A 19,471-nucleotide genomic window follows, 5' to 3' on the forward strand; every position below is an offset into this window, starting at 1 on the left:
AATCTACAGTGTCAAGCTTTGATTCTCTCAAGCTGCAATTCTTATAAGCTGTGACTGCAGCTCTGGAGACACTTTGGAGGAAGGAATTGCATCTCTCTACAGCAAATATTGATTCTTTAAATGCAGTCAGACATGACAGTATGATTTAACTGCAGCAGCAACAGGCCTCAACTGAATCCTGCACATCATAATAAGCTGCCAAACCTTTCCACATAAAAATGTATTGATTGAACTCGTGAGAGTAAATATAATGTACTGTGTAATGACTGAAATGATTCAAAACAATCCCAAGAAATCTTCAAAGCGAAAAGAGCAATCTGTCTCTGTACCTAATAGGGCTGGGAAATGCCACAGACCTCCCAATTCGATATTACAACGATACTTCCTAGCCGATTCGATCTGTATTATTATATTGCGATTCTGTAAGTATTGCGATTTGATGGTTTGATATAAAAACTTCATAAAAAGACAAAAAATTTTGTTAACTCCTTTTTCTCAGAAACGTCTATTTAAGAAAAGTTGTGTCTAAAATAAAAATCGTTTTCACTCTGTAATATACACTCACTGGCCATTTTATTAGGTACACCTGTACATCTACACATTCATGCGACTATCTAATCAGCCAATCATATGGCAGCAGTGTAATGTATAAAATCATGCAGATATGGGTCAGGAGCTTCAGTTAATGTTTACATCAACCATCAGAATAAGGAAAATATGTAATCTCAGTGATTTTCAACCGTGGCATGATTGTTGGTGCCAGACGGACTGGAGTAAGTATTTCTGTAACTGCTGATCTCCTGGGATTTTCACATGCAACAGTCTCTAGAGTGTAAAGAGAATGGTGCGAAAAAACAAAAAACATCCAGCAAGCAGCAAGCAGCATTTCTGTGGACAGAAACGGCTTGTTAATGACAGAGGTCAGAGGAGAATGGCCAGACTGGTCCAAGTTGACAGGAAGGTGACAATAACCCAAATAAACACACGTTATAATAGTTCTATGAAGAAAAGTATTTCTGAATATGCAACACAACGAACATTTAGGTGGATGGGCTACAGCAACAAAATACCCCTCTGGCTCCCACTACTGTGAGCTTAGAACAGGAAACTGAGGCTTCAGTGGGCACAGGCTCACCAAAACTGGACAGTAGATGATTGGAAAAACATTACCTGGTCTGACAAATCTGAATTTCTGCTGAGGTACACAAATGGCAGGCCCACTGCAGCCTCAGTTTTCTGTTCTTGGCTGACAGTAGTGGTAGCCAGAGGGGTCTTCTGTTGCTGTAGCCCATCCGCCTCAATGTTCGATGTGTTATATGTTCAGAAATGCTTTTCTGCATATAACTGTTGTAACGTGGTTATTTGGATTACTGTCACCTTCCCGTCAGCTTGGACCAGTCTGGCCATTCTCCGTTGACTTCTCTCATCAACAATACATTTTTGTCTACAGAACTGCGGCTCACTGGTTGGTTTTTGTTTTTCGCACCATTCTCTTTACACTCTAGAGACTGTTGCACGTGAAAATCCCAGGAGATCAGCAGTTACAGAAATACTCACTCCAGTCCGTCTGGCACCAACAATCATGCCATGGTCTAAATCAATGAGATCAAATTTTTTCCCCATTCTGATGGTTGATGTGAAAATTAACTGAAGCTCCTGACCCATATCTGCTTGATTTTACACATAACACTGCTGCCACATGATTGGCTGATTAGATAGTCGCATGAATAAGTAGATGTACAGGTGTACCTAATAAAGTGGCCAGTGAGTGTGTATTACAGAGTGAAAACGATTGCAAAACAATGCTTGAATTGGTGTCATAACGTAGTTTGTCCAGCAAGAGCGCTCCGACTCCACTGTTTACAGAGCTGAGCTGATGGTGGCTCTGCAGACATGGTGGAGTTAAGCGGTGTCTTCTCGGTAAGTTGCTAACTAGTTTGTGAAATACATACTGGAAAGTTAATAAACAATGACCCCATCATTTTCCCTTTTCAGTATAACTAACATAACGTTAACCCTGTGCCTGACAACCATGTCACTCATGTTTATCACATCTGTTTGCTGTTAGCCAGCTATAGTTTGTCAGCGCAGTCAGTAATGTAGCAGATTGAAAGGTAAACATCAGAGCATCTTTTTGCAGCTCGGCAGACAATGGTGCGGTGGTGGATTGTGTCTGTTGAGTGTTGATTTCACGCTATGTTGTTACATAGTTGGTGAGATGCAATGCTGGAAAGTAAATAAACAACATCCATCTTTTATTCTCTGTGACAACGAGCTTATAGCTAACTAGCTAACCACGTAGCTACTTTCATTGCTTGTCAGTTGAGTGGAAGCTAATGAGTAAACGTATTCACCAAACTGTTTTGTTCAGGATTCACAGTTTGGTACCCCTTCAACCAAACAATTCCAGTCATTGCTTTTATAAAATTTTATATTTAAAAGTCTGGTTTTCCACCACTGAAAGTTTCCCCTGAACTTGTATAGCAGAATATGGTGTAACACCGCTGCCGTTGTTTATCTCTTGACTCGGCAGGAGTAAATGCTTCTTGTTTTACAACCTGCCCCTAAATGACTGGCAGTATTAAAATAGTCAGCATTTGATTAATACTAAACAGTACTAATGTTTATTTAGCTATTTATTTTATTTGAATTTATTCTTTATTTTAATGGTCAGCAATTTACTGATACTAAACATACAGTACTGATGTTTATTTAGCTATTTATTGTATTTATTTATTCTTTATTTAAATGGTCAGCAACTGGCTGATACTGAACATACAGTACTGATGTTTATTTAGCTATTTATTGTATTTATTTATTCTTTATTTTAATGGTCAGCATTTGAATGATACTAAACATACAGTACTGATGTTTATTTAGCTATTTATTGTATTTTTATTTATTCTTTATTTTCTCAGTGTTCATTTCTAGAATTTGTTGACAATGTATAATAATAATGTCAAATATTCTTTGATAAAAATATTTAAGATAGCAGCTTTCTGAGTACCTTTGCATAGTCATATCGGTGCAAAATCTGTGCACAATCCACATAGAAAAGGTCATCAACTATATTGGCCACCATATCGGTAATCTGTGAATTTTTCCCCTCTAAAATTGGTATCAGTCTCAAAAATCCCATATCGGTCGGGCTCTAGTGCAAAGGAACCCATAAGGCTGCATTATGTCCATTTGTATTCAATAAATAAATATATAATTTTAATTTATCAAACTAATTTTGTTATTTTAGAATATAAAATATATAACATGTATTACCATAGGCTATTACTATTATCATAATGATAATTTTGCAACATAAATGGAGGTTAAAGTGTAAACTTGTTCAAGAACCATTTCTGGGGCTTTACTGAATTATGACACACATGACAATTCACCTGTAGTCCCTATGTCATTGCATGTTATTTGTATACGCATCCTGAGATAGTCTGAAATCCTATGCAGCATTCTCATAGACAACACTATTCTTACAAACTGCTCCCAGATGACAAAAGCGCAAATGAACCTCTGAACAAAAAAGCAAATCAGACACACGCATTGCCGGCATTTCTTTCGTCAGTTCTTCAAAATATAATCAGGTGTGTTTCCTCAAGCACGTGTCTTTGTGTCCAGCAGCATTTCTTGTCGACAGTGGTGGGTAAATGTGCAAAACTACCCACCACTGTGCATAAATACCCCAGCTGTTAGATTATAAATTTTGCAGGGGCGCTACATGTAGTTTACGGCATTCAACAGTTTGATAAGCCTTTTTACTGCTAAACAATTTAAGCAGTGTCAAACAGAATCTGCAGAATGACTTCTGACAAATACTCTCAACAACACCTCTCAAACTTTTGGATTATGCATAACAGGAACACTAATCACAGCAGAGGATTTTGACGTCTGACAGTGAACAAACGGCGCTTGATGGCTGTAGCAGCTGTGCATTAAAGGACTAAATGTAAAGAATTAAAGAGACAAAATGTCTCAGAGTGAAAACCTGTTAGTGTGGAACTCTGCACAAATATAGCTTCCTATATTTATCTATTAATCACTGTAGCATTAAGATAAACGTATTTGTTTTATTAAAAAAAGAATAAAAAAGATTTTTCATCAGGGAGACGATTTTAAAATTGTTTGGCTCAAAAATCGCGATTTGTAACAGAACAGATTTTTTTCCCCCAAACCTAGTACCTAATAGTCTCTTCAAACATGACCTTTTCTGCATCAGACCACCAATGGTTTAACGTGGTCCTGACAACGAACCTCACAAACACATTGACTCAATGCTTTTCAGGAAAAAAGTGAAAGCAGAGAGAATAAGGGCAATTGAAATGGATGGGGGAGTGCCTCAGGTTACATCTGGATTTAAGTTTCTCGTATAATGTGAAAAGGCAGAAGTCATGGGGTCATGAGGGCTCTGTAAGTAAGGGACTGTGCAGCAGTGTTGTAGTCAAGTCACTAGATCTCGAGTCTAGTCCGAGTCCTCACTGCTCAAGTCCGAGTCCAAGTCACCAATATTGTTTCCGAGTCGAGTCACCAATAACTGCATACAAGTCCGAGTTACGAGTCCTTGTCTATGTCATAAAATAAGCAAAATAAATCACAATTTTGTTGCCATTTTAAGCTTATTGGCGCACACACACACACATTCAGCCTTTCAAAGAGTATTGTACAAGAATCCATACACACAATAACAATACCATCTCTGTAGGTTTTTTTTTTTTAAGTTACTTGAATGTTTGATATTGCTTTTAGAAACTTTAAGCACAGTTTTCTTCATTTTTTCTTGGTTCTTATTTTAGTACTAACTGTTTGTTTCTTTATCTATCTATCTATCGATCTATCTAATGTTGCCATTTTATCTAAATTTTATTTTTTTTATTTTTTTTCTAAGGTATTGTCCTCTAGTGTTATATTATCAAAATTCATTATAATTCAGGTGTTGGAGCAATTCACATTTTTCATGGATGGATGGATGGTTGGATGGATGTTTGTCCTTTTAACAATGGGATTACTTAACTGTTTTAGCCTACATTTGTGATAAACTTGCATCACATGAGCCAGTCTCCGTCTCTCATGTAGAACTGCACCTGTCATAAATGCATGAACATACGTGATCATGATGTTATGTTACAATAATGATTTACGATTTTGTTCCACATATTTTTTAATTTTCTATGTATGTGCCGCCACACAGATTCTGAAAAATCCTTTATGCGTTCTAGACAAACTTGTGCAGGTAAGGTGCAATGTGTCCTTTGTTAACAGTTTCTGTCTTTTGATTTGCTCATGTCTCTTACATTGTCAGTGAGCATCAGAATATCATTCTTACAGTACGACATTAACCATGTATTATGCACCACCGACCAAGCGGCAGACCAAATTCCTCAAACTCCGGTATTCTCCCTTGCTATACCACGTCTACAGAGGCAGAATATTTGTATGAATAAACAGAGGCAGAGTTATTTTGCGTTAAAATAGATTTGCGAGTACACATGACATGTTTTGAGTGGCACACACACTCTCTGAACGAGAACAGGGAGATTTGAGAGTGTGCGTCCAGTTTTGAGTGAAAGCATGTACTAGTTTCTCGAGCGCGAATCTATGCGCTCGCGCAGCTGGTACATGGCATGACATGCATGTGATCTCAAGCCATAAAAGGGCAGAACGCAAAAGTTAATGGTTGTAACGAGTCCTCTCCTTCAAGTCAGAATGCATCTAATGCTTGAGTCCAAGTCTGAGTCATTAGTGTTTAAGTCCAAGACACGTCACGAGTCATCAATGTCGCGACTCGAGTTGGACTCGAGTACTACAACACTTCTGTGCAGATTTGTATGACTTTAATAGATGTGACAGGAAAAAAATAATATTCAATGCCTGTTGAAGTAAGCAGACCACATACTGGCCCATATGTGTGCGCCAAGACAAGACTCACAGACGTTTAAAAGCTAATGCTCTCTTAGCCATAAACAGTGTGTAAGACAACTTAAAGGGTCTCAACCATAGCTTCAACCTGGTAGATTACAGCACTAGCTCTCTAGTTCTATCACAAAGTCCCTTGGAAAAAGCAGCAGGAAAAATCTTGCAATGAGCCCGACAGAACCCCAACCCATTGTTCACTTTTTTCTGAAACAATTCCCTCCTATCAGAGAGTTGTGAAAAGATCCACTACTGCAGCATTCATTGTTTCATTCCAGATTGTCAATGATAACAAACGACAAGAATAAAGAATTCCTACCACAACCTCAAAACAAATTAATACAATTGTTATTAAATAATTTCATTACCAAGAACCTAATTTGGATCTGTGTTAATGTAGCTTCTTGTAATTATGGCAAACTTTTAGCCCTTCTGTAAGGCCATTTCACTAAAGAAAAAAAAAAGCTCTTTGGCTGAACTTGAATCAGTTGTGGACAATGGATCCACATGTTTAAAATGAGTTGTCTTAACTCAAAATGACTATGTAATCTCAACACAAACACTTTGTGTAGAAAGACCCTAGTTAAATTGGGTAAAACAACTAAATTAGACATGTCAATGTAACTCAAATAAACCTCTTATTTCTGTATGTACTGAAAGTGAATACTAGCATGCTAAATACATGCTGGTTGGAAGCAGAGTTTAGTTTAGTAACTATGATTAGCACAGCAATTGCTCAACGAAGCGAGCAATGAATTTCATGTGCAACATCTACCCATCCTCATAGTTAGCTCAAGATCCACTATTCCCCATAATAGTAACAAAACACCAACATAACAGAAACTCTTCACAATCTCAACATAATAAAACATTAAACAACAATTAACCACCTTTATATTCATCTTGCACAAAAACACATAAAATAACACTTAATTTTAACATTTACGCTCCCTATCAAGTCCCATGTAAAGCATGCTGGGAAGTAGAAATACCCTGTCAAGTTTCATCAATGCTACATTAACATCACAAAAAGCACTCATGTAGTCGCAACTCAAATGGATTAAGTAAACTTCCATTTTACAAATTTAAATGGATAGAAGGCAATAAAATCAAGTTGTGACAAAATGTTCTAGAATTGTGTTGCTTTAGTTGGTTTTAAGTAAATTGAACAAGCAGCAAAAAATTAAGATGATTCATAAAAATTTAAAGATGACTAGATAATGTATTACTTTAATTATAAAGAACAGAGCTAGGCCTAACATAAAAAAGGATTTTTCAATCATCAAGACAAAATGTAGTGTAATGGGGCAGCCTAACTATCATGCTGAAATGAGAAAAGTCGCCTCTTCACTCGCCGCATCCTCTCATGTATGCAGGTATTGAGTGCGCGTGGGCATCATCTGACCTTGCTGCTACACATGCACCTGCACACAACCACGCAGCGCTACCTCAGCTCATACCATCCATTATACATCTACTTTAACATCATACTTAGGGTATATTTCCGACCTAAACCACATTTATACCACAAACTGCTGAAAGTAACCGCAAAAATGTGCCATGATGAAACGCGCGCACACCGGGTTGAACGAGAAACCGTGAGCTGCGTGTGAAGTCAAAATGCCATTACTTACTCGCTGCTTCTTTGTATTATTCATGTTTGAAGAGTCGCTCGAAGAATCACAATCCTACACACAGTCATTCACAGCCCATTCACAGCAACTCTGAGACTCGCGAAGTGACGAAATCTCCATTCCTTCCCGATAAACGGTACGTGGACGGGACGATGACTCTTTCACAATGGCAGAAAATAAATGCTTGCCCGGGACCGTCGGTGTTTGACACGGTCATCTGGCCGCGCTCATCTCCCAGCTGTCATCACTCGGACTCTCTTTCTCTCTCTCTCTGTCCAGCTTAGAGTGGGTCTAACGAGCTTTGGTGAGAGCCAACCAGCGGGGCTGGAGAGGGGGCGGCGGTGCTGACTTCTGTATGTTCACAGTGCCGAATAGTCCTGTGTAGGGTTATCGTAACATAAGGTTTTCCTTAATGGCATGTAAAGCAAAGATGTAAACAGATCCTGATGTAATGTTATTGCCTATTATCTAATTTCAAAACAAACCTGCAGTCGAAGCGCTGGACCACAGTAATCTTTCTCCCCTAACCATCTTCCCTTCCTCTCTAGTCCGCTACAAGTCCACGGTGAATTACATCACCTCTCCAACAATAGCAGTGAATGCTCGGAATAACGCGCCTCAGTGGAGCAGGTAGATAAAATGGTTCAGATCAGCACATCGGCTCGCTGGGTTAAACCAATTAAATCTTTATAAAGCAGCGAAAGCTCAAAGAGAAAAAGTTGCCAAGGAGCTTCTTCATGATTAAAGATACAGATTACGAGCTGAAGCACTAGTAATAATTTGTACAATAATATGTGCGGTTACATATTGAAAAAATAGTAGCAAAAAGTGGTATTCCCATGTTTTGTTTATGGATATAGTTGCTCAGAGTAGCAATACCATGTTTTTAGTCATGTAGCACATTGTATTCTTTTAAGTACTGTACCTTCAAAAACAGTGTAAATACTATGGTATATAAATAGGGTAATCAATCAGTATCATGGTGCATATCAAAGCACCGTGTTATTACCATCTGATACCATGGCACCACTTTTGTTTTTTTGCATGAGTCATCTCACCTTATATTGATTACCATTGCAGGGACATGCATTTAAACAGTCAGATTTTCAGATTAAAACAAGGGGATGAATTTATGTCAAATAGACAAACAAAGAAACAATGACTTCCTGTGTATTTACAAATAAATCAAAACAAATTCAGCTTGGGATAGTTGACCCAAAAATGAAAATTCTCTCATAATTTACTCACCCATAATTTACTCATGCCATCCCAGATGTGTATGACTTTCTTTATTCTGCAAAACACAAACAAAGATTTTTAGAAGAATATCTCAGCTCTGTAGGTCCATACAATGCAAGTGAATGGTGACCAGAACTTTGAAGCTCCAAAAAGCACATAAAGGAGCATCAAATTAACCATAAGACTCCAGTGGTTAAATCCATATCTTCAGAAGCGATATAATAAGTGTGGTTGAGAAACAGATGAATATTTAAGTCCTTTTTTACTATACATCTCCACTTTCACTTCCACATTTTTTTTTCTTTTCTTTTTTTGGCAATTCGCATTCTTCGTGCATATCACCACCTATTGGGTAGGGAGGAGAATTCATAGTAAAAAGGACTGCCTTTATGTGTTTTTTGGAGCTTCAAAGTTCTGGCCACCATTCACTTGCATTCTATGGAACTACAGAGCTGAAATATTATTCTAAAAATCTTTGTTTATGTTCCACAGCATAAAGAAAGTCATGCACATTTCGGATGGCATGAGCATGAGTAAATGATGAGAGAACTTCATTTTTGGGTGAACTAACCCTTTAACTTGAGGTCATTTGCCACTTTCTAGATGCTGATGGCCTTCATTATGTGCATTACGGAATAATTAGAACATCAAATCCCTTGCTTGCATGCTTGTGTAATCAGACACATTTCAAATCTTCAGATCAAAGCAATATCACAAGCCAGCAGCATTTAATTTAACTCTGACTTGTTTCACACAGTCTAATGAGTTGAATCAATGACCCACCTAATTAGTACCTGCTCAGGATGGACTGGAGCCGGGACTTTGACAGACATACATTGAGATTCATTAAGTCAATTCAGATGGCTATTCCAGGGAGCACAGCAGTTACCATTCACCAAGGTGAGGAGTAAGCAGAAAGATGATAAATGTCAAGCTGCCTTGTGTGATGTTCCAAAGAGCAGTGCTGCTGGTGGGTCCTTTTGTGGCAAAGTGGTAATAATCAAGAGTAAGAGTGGCACTGGGTGATACTGAATATTGTTAGACATGAAAAAATAGCTATTATTCATTTTTTTTTCTTGTGGTTTAGGAGAAAAGTAATTGTGAGGAAGGTAAAAAGAGAAAGAGGGAAAAAAAAAAAAAAAAAGAGGTTTTCTGACCCAATTAACTTTCTTAATGTTCCTTGTCTTATTGTGTACAATTCATTGGCACACATTATTCTAAAGAAAATATTGTCTTCGTAATTTTTTATCAAAATGTATTAACTTGCTCTGCCTCTCTCTTATTTCTGAACCCCTCCCCTTCAACTACCTGGCTCATTTATATATTCACGATCCATCAATTCCCCTCCTACATTTTTCTCATTTAATATCCTGTTTCCCTCGTAAATACATCAGATTATGAAATAAAATGGCTTGTGAACACAATTTCTTGTTGACTTTAAAGGATATGAGAAAGCAGGGATTGAAGTGGGGTAAGGAAGAGAGGTAGAGCAGGGAATTGTCTTCCACAAATCGATGAACATGGTAGGAAACAAACAGAGATGAAAGAAAGCTTTTCAGAGGGAAGCAAATTTTTGACCTGACACAATTTCACACACATCCTCGGGAAATGTACTGAATGTGCCCACAAGCTGTTACATATACCTCAACACCCACATGGAACACATATCCCACAGTTAGGGAATGGTTTCATAAGAATGAAGAATCATCAGTGCAGTAATAAAATCTGTTCAACAACAGCTGCACTAACTGCAACACAGTATTATTGGTCACAAGGAGCAAAAGAATGTGTCAGGGCCAGAGACTACCAATCATGTAGTAAAATTAGCCTAGTGGTAATGTGTATGTGTGAGTCATTTTGTCTACATTGTGAGGATCAAATGCCCCCACAAGGACAGTAAAACCAGAAATCACCTACATGTGGGGACCAGCCAACAGTTTCCACAATTAAAAAAATTAAGACACTAAATTATGTCTTAATGAAAATCTAAAATTGCAAATAGGTTTCTGTGAGGGTTAGGTTTACGTAGGTGATAGAAAATATCATTAGCTCAGTATAAAAATAATAGAAGTCAATGGTAAGTCCCCACCATGATAGAAAAACAAACATTTGTGTGTGTTTATGTGGAAGTGAAATACAAAAAGAGGAGACAGGGAGGGAGAAAAATGAAGACAGGAAATGTGTTGTGGAATGAGAGTGCATTATATATTTGCCAGCATACAGTAAACATCCAGAGGCCTGTAGGACTGAATGCCAGAAGTCAGAGCACAAGTTCAAAGGGTCACTGAGTGGCCTGCTTGGATACAGAGTGAAAACATAACAACAGATCATGTAGGTACTAATGAAGAGCTTTAGTGGAGCTCAGCTAAAAGAGATATATAAAATGCTTCAGTCAGTTCTACTTCTAGAGAGCCAATTAAAGTTGTACAAAATAAACATTTGATTTCTTCCTTACAATGTGAGGAGAGAGACGCTTAGCCTGTACTTGCACTGCTGATTGGTAAAGTTTGCAGTGTGCAACACAGGGTTCCCACCCTTATTGACCAATACATTTTCATAATTTTTTTACTGAGTTTTCCATGCATTTGTGATAGCTAGATAACTATACTGTAGATTTTTTGAAATAATTTTGATTCAGAGCAATTTGTAAATTAATCATTATACCGATTTGTGAACTGTTTCACAAAATCCTTGAGAAGTTACTCAAAAGAATGGTTCACTGAAAAATCCGACATCACTACAGCATGTAAGCAAGTAGGCCTGTCACGATTATTAAATAATTGTCTGAATGCGGCTATTAGAAATAACCACGATTATTGTGCGCTTCAAATTCCAATCACATACTATTGTCCAAATAAGGAAACATTAAGCAAATATACCATTAACGGCACACGTCTTTTTCAATTGGAATTCGACTGTCTCACTTAGCCGCACCACCGCCCGCACTCAGAAGAGATTAACAGCTTCTGAAACACTCTGATGCATGTGCCGTCTGTGGAGGTTAATGCAAAGCTTTTTACTTTCATTTATTGTTTGTGTATTGTCAAATGTTCTTGGCGATTGGGGTCATACACGCGGTATTAATGACACACAATGACAAAGTGGAGGAGATGTCCATTTACTTTATTGCTGTGGAGATGATAGAATGAAGAAACACAGAATCTCAGAGATCTTCCTTCATGTGAAATAAGGACTAGTGAGTTTAATTGGAGAGACTTAAAATAACATGTTAAATATTAAATATTATTTAAATTTAGGAGAGATATATTTTACTATTGCATTCTTTAATATAACATATATAATAGCTATTTAGATTTGCTGTGTTCCAAAAACAGTGTAAATGTAAAATGGAACAAGACTAAAGTTTTCCAGGCCTGGAAAATATCCTTTTAAAATTCCCTAATATTTCCAAGTTTTCCACGACCGTGGGAACCCTGGTAACATATGCAATATTAGCTGCACCAATTAGAACAGCAAGAATAATGACAATTTTCAAATAAGAATAAAACACTTCCTCTGTCTTCTATTACTAAACCAAACAGGTCCCAACCCAAAGAGCCAATTTTGCTATGATAGTGCTGCTAGGTGTGGAGAAATTAAACACTGCAGCTTAAATTATCTGATGCCTTTCATAATTGCGCTCTTAAATAATTTAGTTCAACAGAGTCCATTAGGTTTGGTAACCTTTGTAACATTCTCAAACTCTCCCTTAGTGGCTTGTGATTTCCAATGGCCTTTTCCAAGCAAACAAAATCTTATTTCCTATCTGAGGCGTGTTAACCTTGCCTCTGGAGTTTATTTCCTTCCTCACTATACACATCATATCTAATACAGTGCCTCTGTCTCTCTATCTCTTATTAAGTTTTGACTTGTTCTTATTTCACAGATGCATTTTGCTGCATGTCACATTGCAGTATTGTTTTAATATCAATAAATCCTGAGGGAAATATACAGCTAGACTTTCCCCCTTCAGGAGTAGTTGTGTATTGAGGCAGGAAATGAGCAATGTGGTTTGTAAGTTGACCACATACCACAACAAACTGTAGTAACAGCTTCGCTATTTGAAGCAATGTTACAGCTGACGAGAGCTGCGACAGACGCAAGCACGCTCTCTCTCTTGCTTGCTTTTGCGCTCTCTCTCTCTCTCTCTCTCTCTCTCTCTCTCTCGCTCTCTCACAAACTCACACTTGCGCTCTCTCACTCTCTTTATATTGCTCTCTCTCTCTCTCTCTCTCTCTCTCTCTCTCTCTCTCTCTCTCTCTCTCACACACACACACACGCACGCACAAAACCTTGTTACTCCAATAAATGCTTTAAAACAGCCCAAGCCTCTTTTACTAGTTCTTAAGTGACGCTTTCAAACTAGCTAACTAAGGCTTTATCTGTATCAAAACAAGACGCTGAATCTGTAGTAGTTCTACTCACAAGAGTGTTTTAGGGACGAAAACCTGAAAACTCCGCTTCGCATTGCATTACAGCCTCTGAGTGTGCATTATTTTTCAATAATTCAACACACTGTCATCAATTATGCCTATTTCGTTACAGAGGGAAAGTAAGCAAATCCCCAATGGTAATATGTTTCTGTAAACCAAGGGGAATCCAAGCATACAAATCCCTAACTTTTGTATAAATATATAAAGCCCATTTCAAGATCACGTTATTTTGTGCATGCATACAAATCTAAACTTATTTTACTCTAGTAAAGCACATACATTCATTCTATTATTGTTACTTTGCTGACATTTGTTCAATTTTACTCTCATTATCCACAAATCTCTAGATTACACTCCACAAAAAGTAAACACTCTCCACAGTTATGAATCAGACTCCTCTTAAAACATCTACTGAGCTTACGCACAAGAAAATATGAAGCTGAAACCACTAGCTCATAGTAGTGCTATTTAATCAGTAGATTTACTAAAGGCTTTTGAAAATATTGATTTTTGCATCATAGCAACAAACCAATCAACAACATATACAGCTGAGATGATTGAGGCCTGAATATTGAAAATCAGAAAGTCTACTGGCAGATAATCTCTTAAAAGCAAAACGATTTAATGGTCAAGCAACAAAATGTTAAGTGAGAACACATTCTTATGTGCTGTATAATTAACACAGAGCCTAATGAACAAGATGAATGATTTTTATAACAACTATAGTGTGGGCAACATCAGATATATTGACAAAAGGTATGTTTAGATCAATAAGAGAAGCTACTGGAAAAAGGGAAAGGGGGGGGGGGGGGGGGTTGTCAAAAAAGGGGTTAATCTAGATGCCAGCTCATCCCTTAGCCAATAAGAAACAGAGGAAAGCTCCAGCATAATCTACACTGCTGCTCCTTTAACCAGCAGAACAGTAATCTGAATTAAAGGATTCCTAACCACGACAAGATTACATACTCATGCGTCTAGTCTTCATGAAAGCAAGGCCCATTTTATCCCTTTGCTTACTGACTAAGACACATTTTGTTCTAAGCAGCTGATAACAGATCAGTTTGCAAGGAAAGGTAAACAATCTGCTAAGTAAACAGTGGTTGTTGGCCCTTTCTAGAGTCTTAAATAAGATGTACTCAGCTCATTTAAATCAGATTTAATATGAAAGGATTTAACACCTAACAGATCTACTGGTATTTATAGTAGCTGATACCCCTATAATCTTTTAGAGTGGACTGGTGGTAAAATAAGACCCATAACTGGACTCAGATGTATTGTAAAAATCCTGCTTAAAATGCTCCCATAAAAGCTTCCATAAAAAAATCGAATGGGGATGGTGGTTATTTCACAGGAGAGTCTTTCACCATCCCATAGTGCACACCTAAACCCAAACTATGTCATCATAATAAGGGGGCTTCAAAGAGGATGCAAACAAAGAAGTTCCACATGGATCTTCTGCTTTAGCCCTGTGGCACAAGTGCAGTTTTATAAAGAAGGCCCTCTTGCTTGATCTTGATCCCCAGTTTAACTATGAGCTACGGTATGAAGCAGGAGAATGGCCTCATTCTGGGGAGTCAGAGAGAAAAATCACAAATACGACAGATATTATAAAAAATATGTCAACAAATGTTTAATTTTCCTGCTGAAAGACCAGCTTAGACCAGCATGAATTTCCATGCTGGCCCAGCCTGGTTTTTGATGGTTATTGCTGGTCAGGTGCTGATCTAGCAGAGCACAAAATACAGTAAAAAACAAAAAAATAATAATAACAATACAGTAGTGAAGCTGGTTGACCAGCATGGTTTTTCTTATAATGCAGGACTGGTCATAGAAGTTTCTCTAGTTGACCTAGTTAAGAAACCAGCAAGGAACACCAGCACACCAGCATACTTGAAACTAGCATCCAAAAAACAACAAATGCTGGTCTTTTTAACAGTGTTGTATATTGTGTATTTTTTTCTCCAAAGGCATTTTAGGAGAAACATCTGAGACAAAGTTGATACAAAGTTAATGAAATTAAGTCTTCTGAGCTATAAATGAGCAACCTCTAAGCAATATAAATAGCATCAGCAAACGGAAACAGAAACAGACAATTTGTGCCTCTCAACATCTTGCAAGTAAACACAAATAGGCCTGCATGGACCTCAGTAACTGCTGCTACACGGAGAGCTGAATCAGGAGTTGGATCGATGAGGATGGAGGCTTACACTGCTTAACCGTGCACACAAGGAAAATCTATACTGGTGGAGCCATAAATCTCAGGCAAAGGTTTGTTGGTGATGCAAGCACAGAAATGTAGATCATCCATTTTGTAGGTACTGATAGATGCCTGAGCACTAGATAATAAAGAGGTGAAAATACACTGCGGGGAGGTTCAGGCCAGGGATGACAGATTGGAAATTAAAGCTTTGAGAAATTGGGCAGCAGGTCAGGATTTTGCACTGTGCACATAAATCATGTTTTAATAAAAATAAATGAGTAATACAATGTCATCACATACTTGCGCAGTAACACCATATAATGCAATTTCACATTGCTTTTGGGAAGACAAAATTATCTGTTGAAAAAGTCAGACCACAATTTTGGTATGCATTATCACATGAGCTGCTGTACTAAATATCAGCACGGATGTGATTTGGCCACATGTATTTTCAGTATAACACCACTTGCTCATGTAATATTGCTTTAACATAACAGTACCATAAAAAAGAAGCTATTATCGAGCCAAAACAGGATTAACTATTGTACTTTATGTTTTTGAGCAACAAGTGGACTACCGAAACATCGTATACACAAGTGGAGTAAAAGAGGTCGCACACCAAATGTGACAGTTCAGACAAAATACAGCGTCTTAAAAAATGGAAACTATTGTTTTCAATGAATCCATCAGCAACTTTGGGGGCTGCTCAAAATTCTTCCTTGCCACTTAAATTTGAACCAAAACGTTATCAAGGCACATACATTAGTGACTTTAGTCTAGACTAGAAAATACATTTATAGGCATGTATAGCCATTTTTTCAGTAACAAGTTTGTATTTTTGTGGTTTGACAGCTTAAATAACAGACTGATCTCACAGTGAGATCGGAAAGAGTAGGTCGACTTTTCGTTATCTAAAATCGGCGTATACTTACCAAAATTCGGAACACTGCCCCATGTGGCCAAAGCAGTAAGTGTTCTTGGGTGTAAGAGCACCAGTTTCTAGGTGTAATGTCAGCGAAGCGAGTTATTTTCTGCTATACAGGCACATATGAGGAATGACTGTTTTATCAAGTCTACAACCCAACCCAAACCTATACCTAACCTTAGCCATTAGTGTATGAAAAATTTAATGTTAGATGTGAAAATGCAACTATCACTGATTATGCGATCGTGATTACTCCCTGATCACAACGGGATTTGATCCACGGTTTTCCCCTCTGACGTGACGCGCATCCAGATGTGACACGCTTCTGGGTGCGCCACAGGGGAAAGCAACTGAGTTGGGGCAATTGCAGACATGTCTGTGAGGACATGACAGCAGTCCGTGAGTCGGCATTATGTCGCCGATCCAAGTGTATCGGAACTATTGGAAACAACATGCCGACCTCCCGTGTGATCATGTTGCAAATAAAGCCTAGGCTACATATAGAGAAACTGTATAATAAATGTCACCCTTTATAATCTTTTAGTTTGTACAGTTATTTATTTATTTTTTTAAAAAACTCATTGTTCTTCCATGAAAAAATGCAAAAACCTTTCTATGTCACTTCACTGTTTTGGACTGCCACCGCTATTCATCGCACTAACGTGTTCTATGTGCGATACCTGTGCCTTGTTCTACCTGTGACGTGACATGGTGTAGCAACTGCTCATCTGGTAGGCCACCCGCTTTATATAAAAAATTAAATGTTCCAGTGCTGTTATACAAAATTTAAGCACTCTTGGAATGCCATGTTCAATCAAATTAGAGGACCAGACCTAAATTTTAATATAATCTACAATTCATGAGTTAAAATTACACAAGTCTACTACAAATTTGAAGTACTTTGCTGCCATTCTAATTAAGCAACTCAATCATATTTTTTTAGAGTACATAATATTAAGCCATTTTTACACTGCAAAGGAGGCACAGACGCTGCATCTGAATAAATGCATTTACACAGCAATTACAATTACATCAATAATGTTAGTAGATTGTTTTAAATATAAAATTATGAATATAGAAATGTGAAATGAACGAAAATAGGAAATTATCCTTTTAAATGTGGTGCTATAAATTGTGAAAATATATGCTCTAGGGATGTGCATTTTGGTCATTTTGTCTACTGGAGTACTCTGACTAATTACTCTTCGAGTACTCAATGGGCAATGACATGTACATAACTGTATATATAATAATACGTCTGACAAACGTCTTTGGCTGCTGCATTGCATCTTGTTGTTCCAGTGTATCAATTACTCATTATTATAGGCTGTTACAAAATAATCTGTTACAAAATGTACAAAAGAAAATCAAAATATAATGGCATCATATTTTGTCATTATGTGAAGATTCGCTACCCAACTCAATGAAAGAATGTGCACAACGTCTGATCGTTTTTCCTAAAGTTTACTGTAGTAATCTTAGTAAGCACACACCATTTTTTTTAATGACTGTCTGAACCGTCTATTTTCAAAACGCGGTTGGCTTAACAGGAGACGCCATAACCATCGCGTTTTTAATATGCCTGTTCAGTTAAAGTTCAGTTTTGAAGACGCTGCATTCTGTTTCATTTAGCTGTACTCTGTCTAGCTGTTTGAAACACTCACCTGCTGTATATGCGCTGCTTCAGCGCGTTGAGTCCACCTTCCACACGCCTGGTGTGTGTGTATATCTCCAAGTGTTCACTCCTGTGGGGAAAGCCGCAATGCTCCGTATTGTTGTTGCTGTGATGATTCATGAAGCGTTCCATTCAACACGGAGAGTCGGAATTTCCACCTTTCAACTGGGGAAAGTGCAACGGAATGACACTTTATGTCGGACTTCTAACATGGAAACTCGTGCTGAAATCTTCAACTCCCATTTCGTCGAGATGCAGGCGTGTGTTACACCATGCAAACATTTCGGCACCCAGGGCAGGGAGGTTTTCAGTCAGTGACAAACATTCACTTTTATTAAATAATATCCATTAACGAGTCAAAGTTGATAATAAAACGTGTTTAACAAACGTTTTGCAGAGACAGGTGTTCAAAACATGATTAATTACGCTCTCTTTTGATTATTGTAACAATATCATTGCAGCATTGTATATCAGTTTGGTTGCTCTGAGGCGTCTCTAACAATCAATGTACCCCTCAAAATCACAACGGAATCAATCTCAAAATTAAAAATAAGCTCCCTCTTTGACACGTTTGTGTTTAGTTGTCAGGTAATTGTCAATTAATTTTGAATTAAGTGAAAAGTCGCATTATGCATGATCACCATTTATCATTGTTTTTATGATCGATCACTGCTGCCACATCCGAGTACCCGAGTACTCGTGCCCATCCCTAATATGCTCTATCATGACATCAACAAAGTTTACGGCCGCTCTAATGTTGAATTTTATTTACAAAGAACAAAAGCAGCATCAGAGCTGCATTTGATACTTGGGGCTGAGGTGGGTCAGAGGCATAATTTAGTATGGCTTTTAGTCTGTGTTATTGCATCTTTAAACAGAATTTTGAGCAGGCACAGAGCCTGTTCAGAGCAGTCTTAAAGGTGCAGTATGTAACAATGTTCGTGAAATATTCGCCTTTTTTTGCCAATGTGTGAACGGCTTGTAACGCAACTTAAAAAAATGATCCCTTCCCAGACTTCCTAGGTTGCTTATAGGTTGCCTGTAGACTGATTTTCATGCAGAGGGAGTGGATCGGTTTTGCCGGGAAAATCCAAAGTATGTGACATTTATGCACGCTCCCGAGAGCCTTGCCTCAGTGCTTCTCTTCCGCTATTCAACAGCGACAACAAACTGCAACACTAGGTAACGTTATCTTAGAGATGGAATCCAGCAAATGTCCAGTTCCCAGCACAACACCGACTCCTACACAAACTCAGAGTAAACCAAAAAAAAAAAAAAAAAAAAAACATTTATCTACTGAATCTCGTCCGGCTAAGCGGGAACGTGATCATTGTCGAGCAAAAACTTGAGTGAACATCGGCAGGGCATTTGATTCCTGGAGGGACCTTCGTTCGGTTTTGGGGATCAAAACCAACCCTGAATTGGTGTTCTTATTGGACAGGTAAGGTT

At 37.9% G+C, this 19,471-nt stretch overlaps 1 protein-coding gene across 7 annotated transcripts in view; it reads right to left on the bottom strand.

Annotated features, from left to right (window-relative positions):
- The window catches only part of LOC127424551 (rhotekin-like), a 118,859-nt gene that overhangs the window by 43,237 nt on the left and 56,151 nt on the right, over positions 1 to 19,471 (bottom strand). The window contains exons 1-2 of one of the 7 annotated variants that reach the window (XM_051669929.1): positions 8,036 to 8,131; positions 7,551 to 7,927 (exon numbers count right to left, since the gene is read on the bottom strand). The exons of 4 other annotated variants lie outside the window; for them this stretch is intronic. In XM_051669929.1, the coding sequence (XP_051525889.1) occupies positions 7,551 to 7,574 (24 nt within the window). In that variant the 5' untranslated portion in view covers positions 7,575 to 7,927; positions 8,036 to 8,131. Of the gene's footprint in view, positions 1 to 7,550; positions 8,132 to 18,011; positions 18,076 to 19,471 lie in introns of those variants that run through there. 2 more of the 7 variants (XM_051669935.1, XM_051669923.1) reach the window with 2 other exon arrangements.

This window comes from Myxocyprinus asiaticus, chromosome 3 (assembly GCF_019703515.2).
Source record: "Myxocyprinus asiaticus isolate MX2 ecotype Aquarium Trade chromosome 3, UBuf_Myxa_2, whole genome shotgun sequence".
Classification (NCBI taxonomy): domain Eukaryota; kingdom Metazoa; phylum Chordata; class Actinopteri; order Cypriniformes; family Catostomidae; genus Myxocyprinus; species Myxocyprinus asiaticus.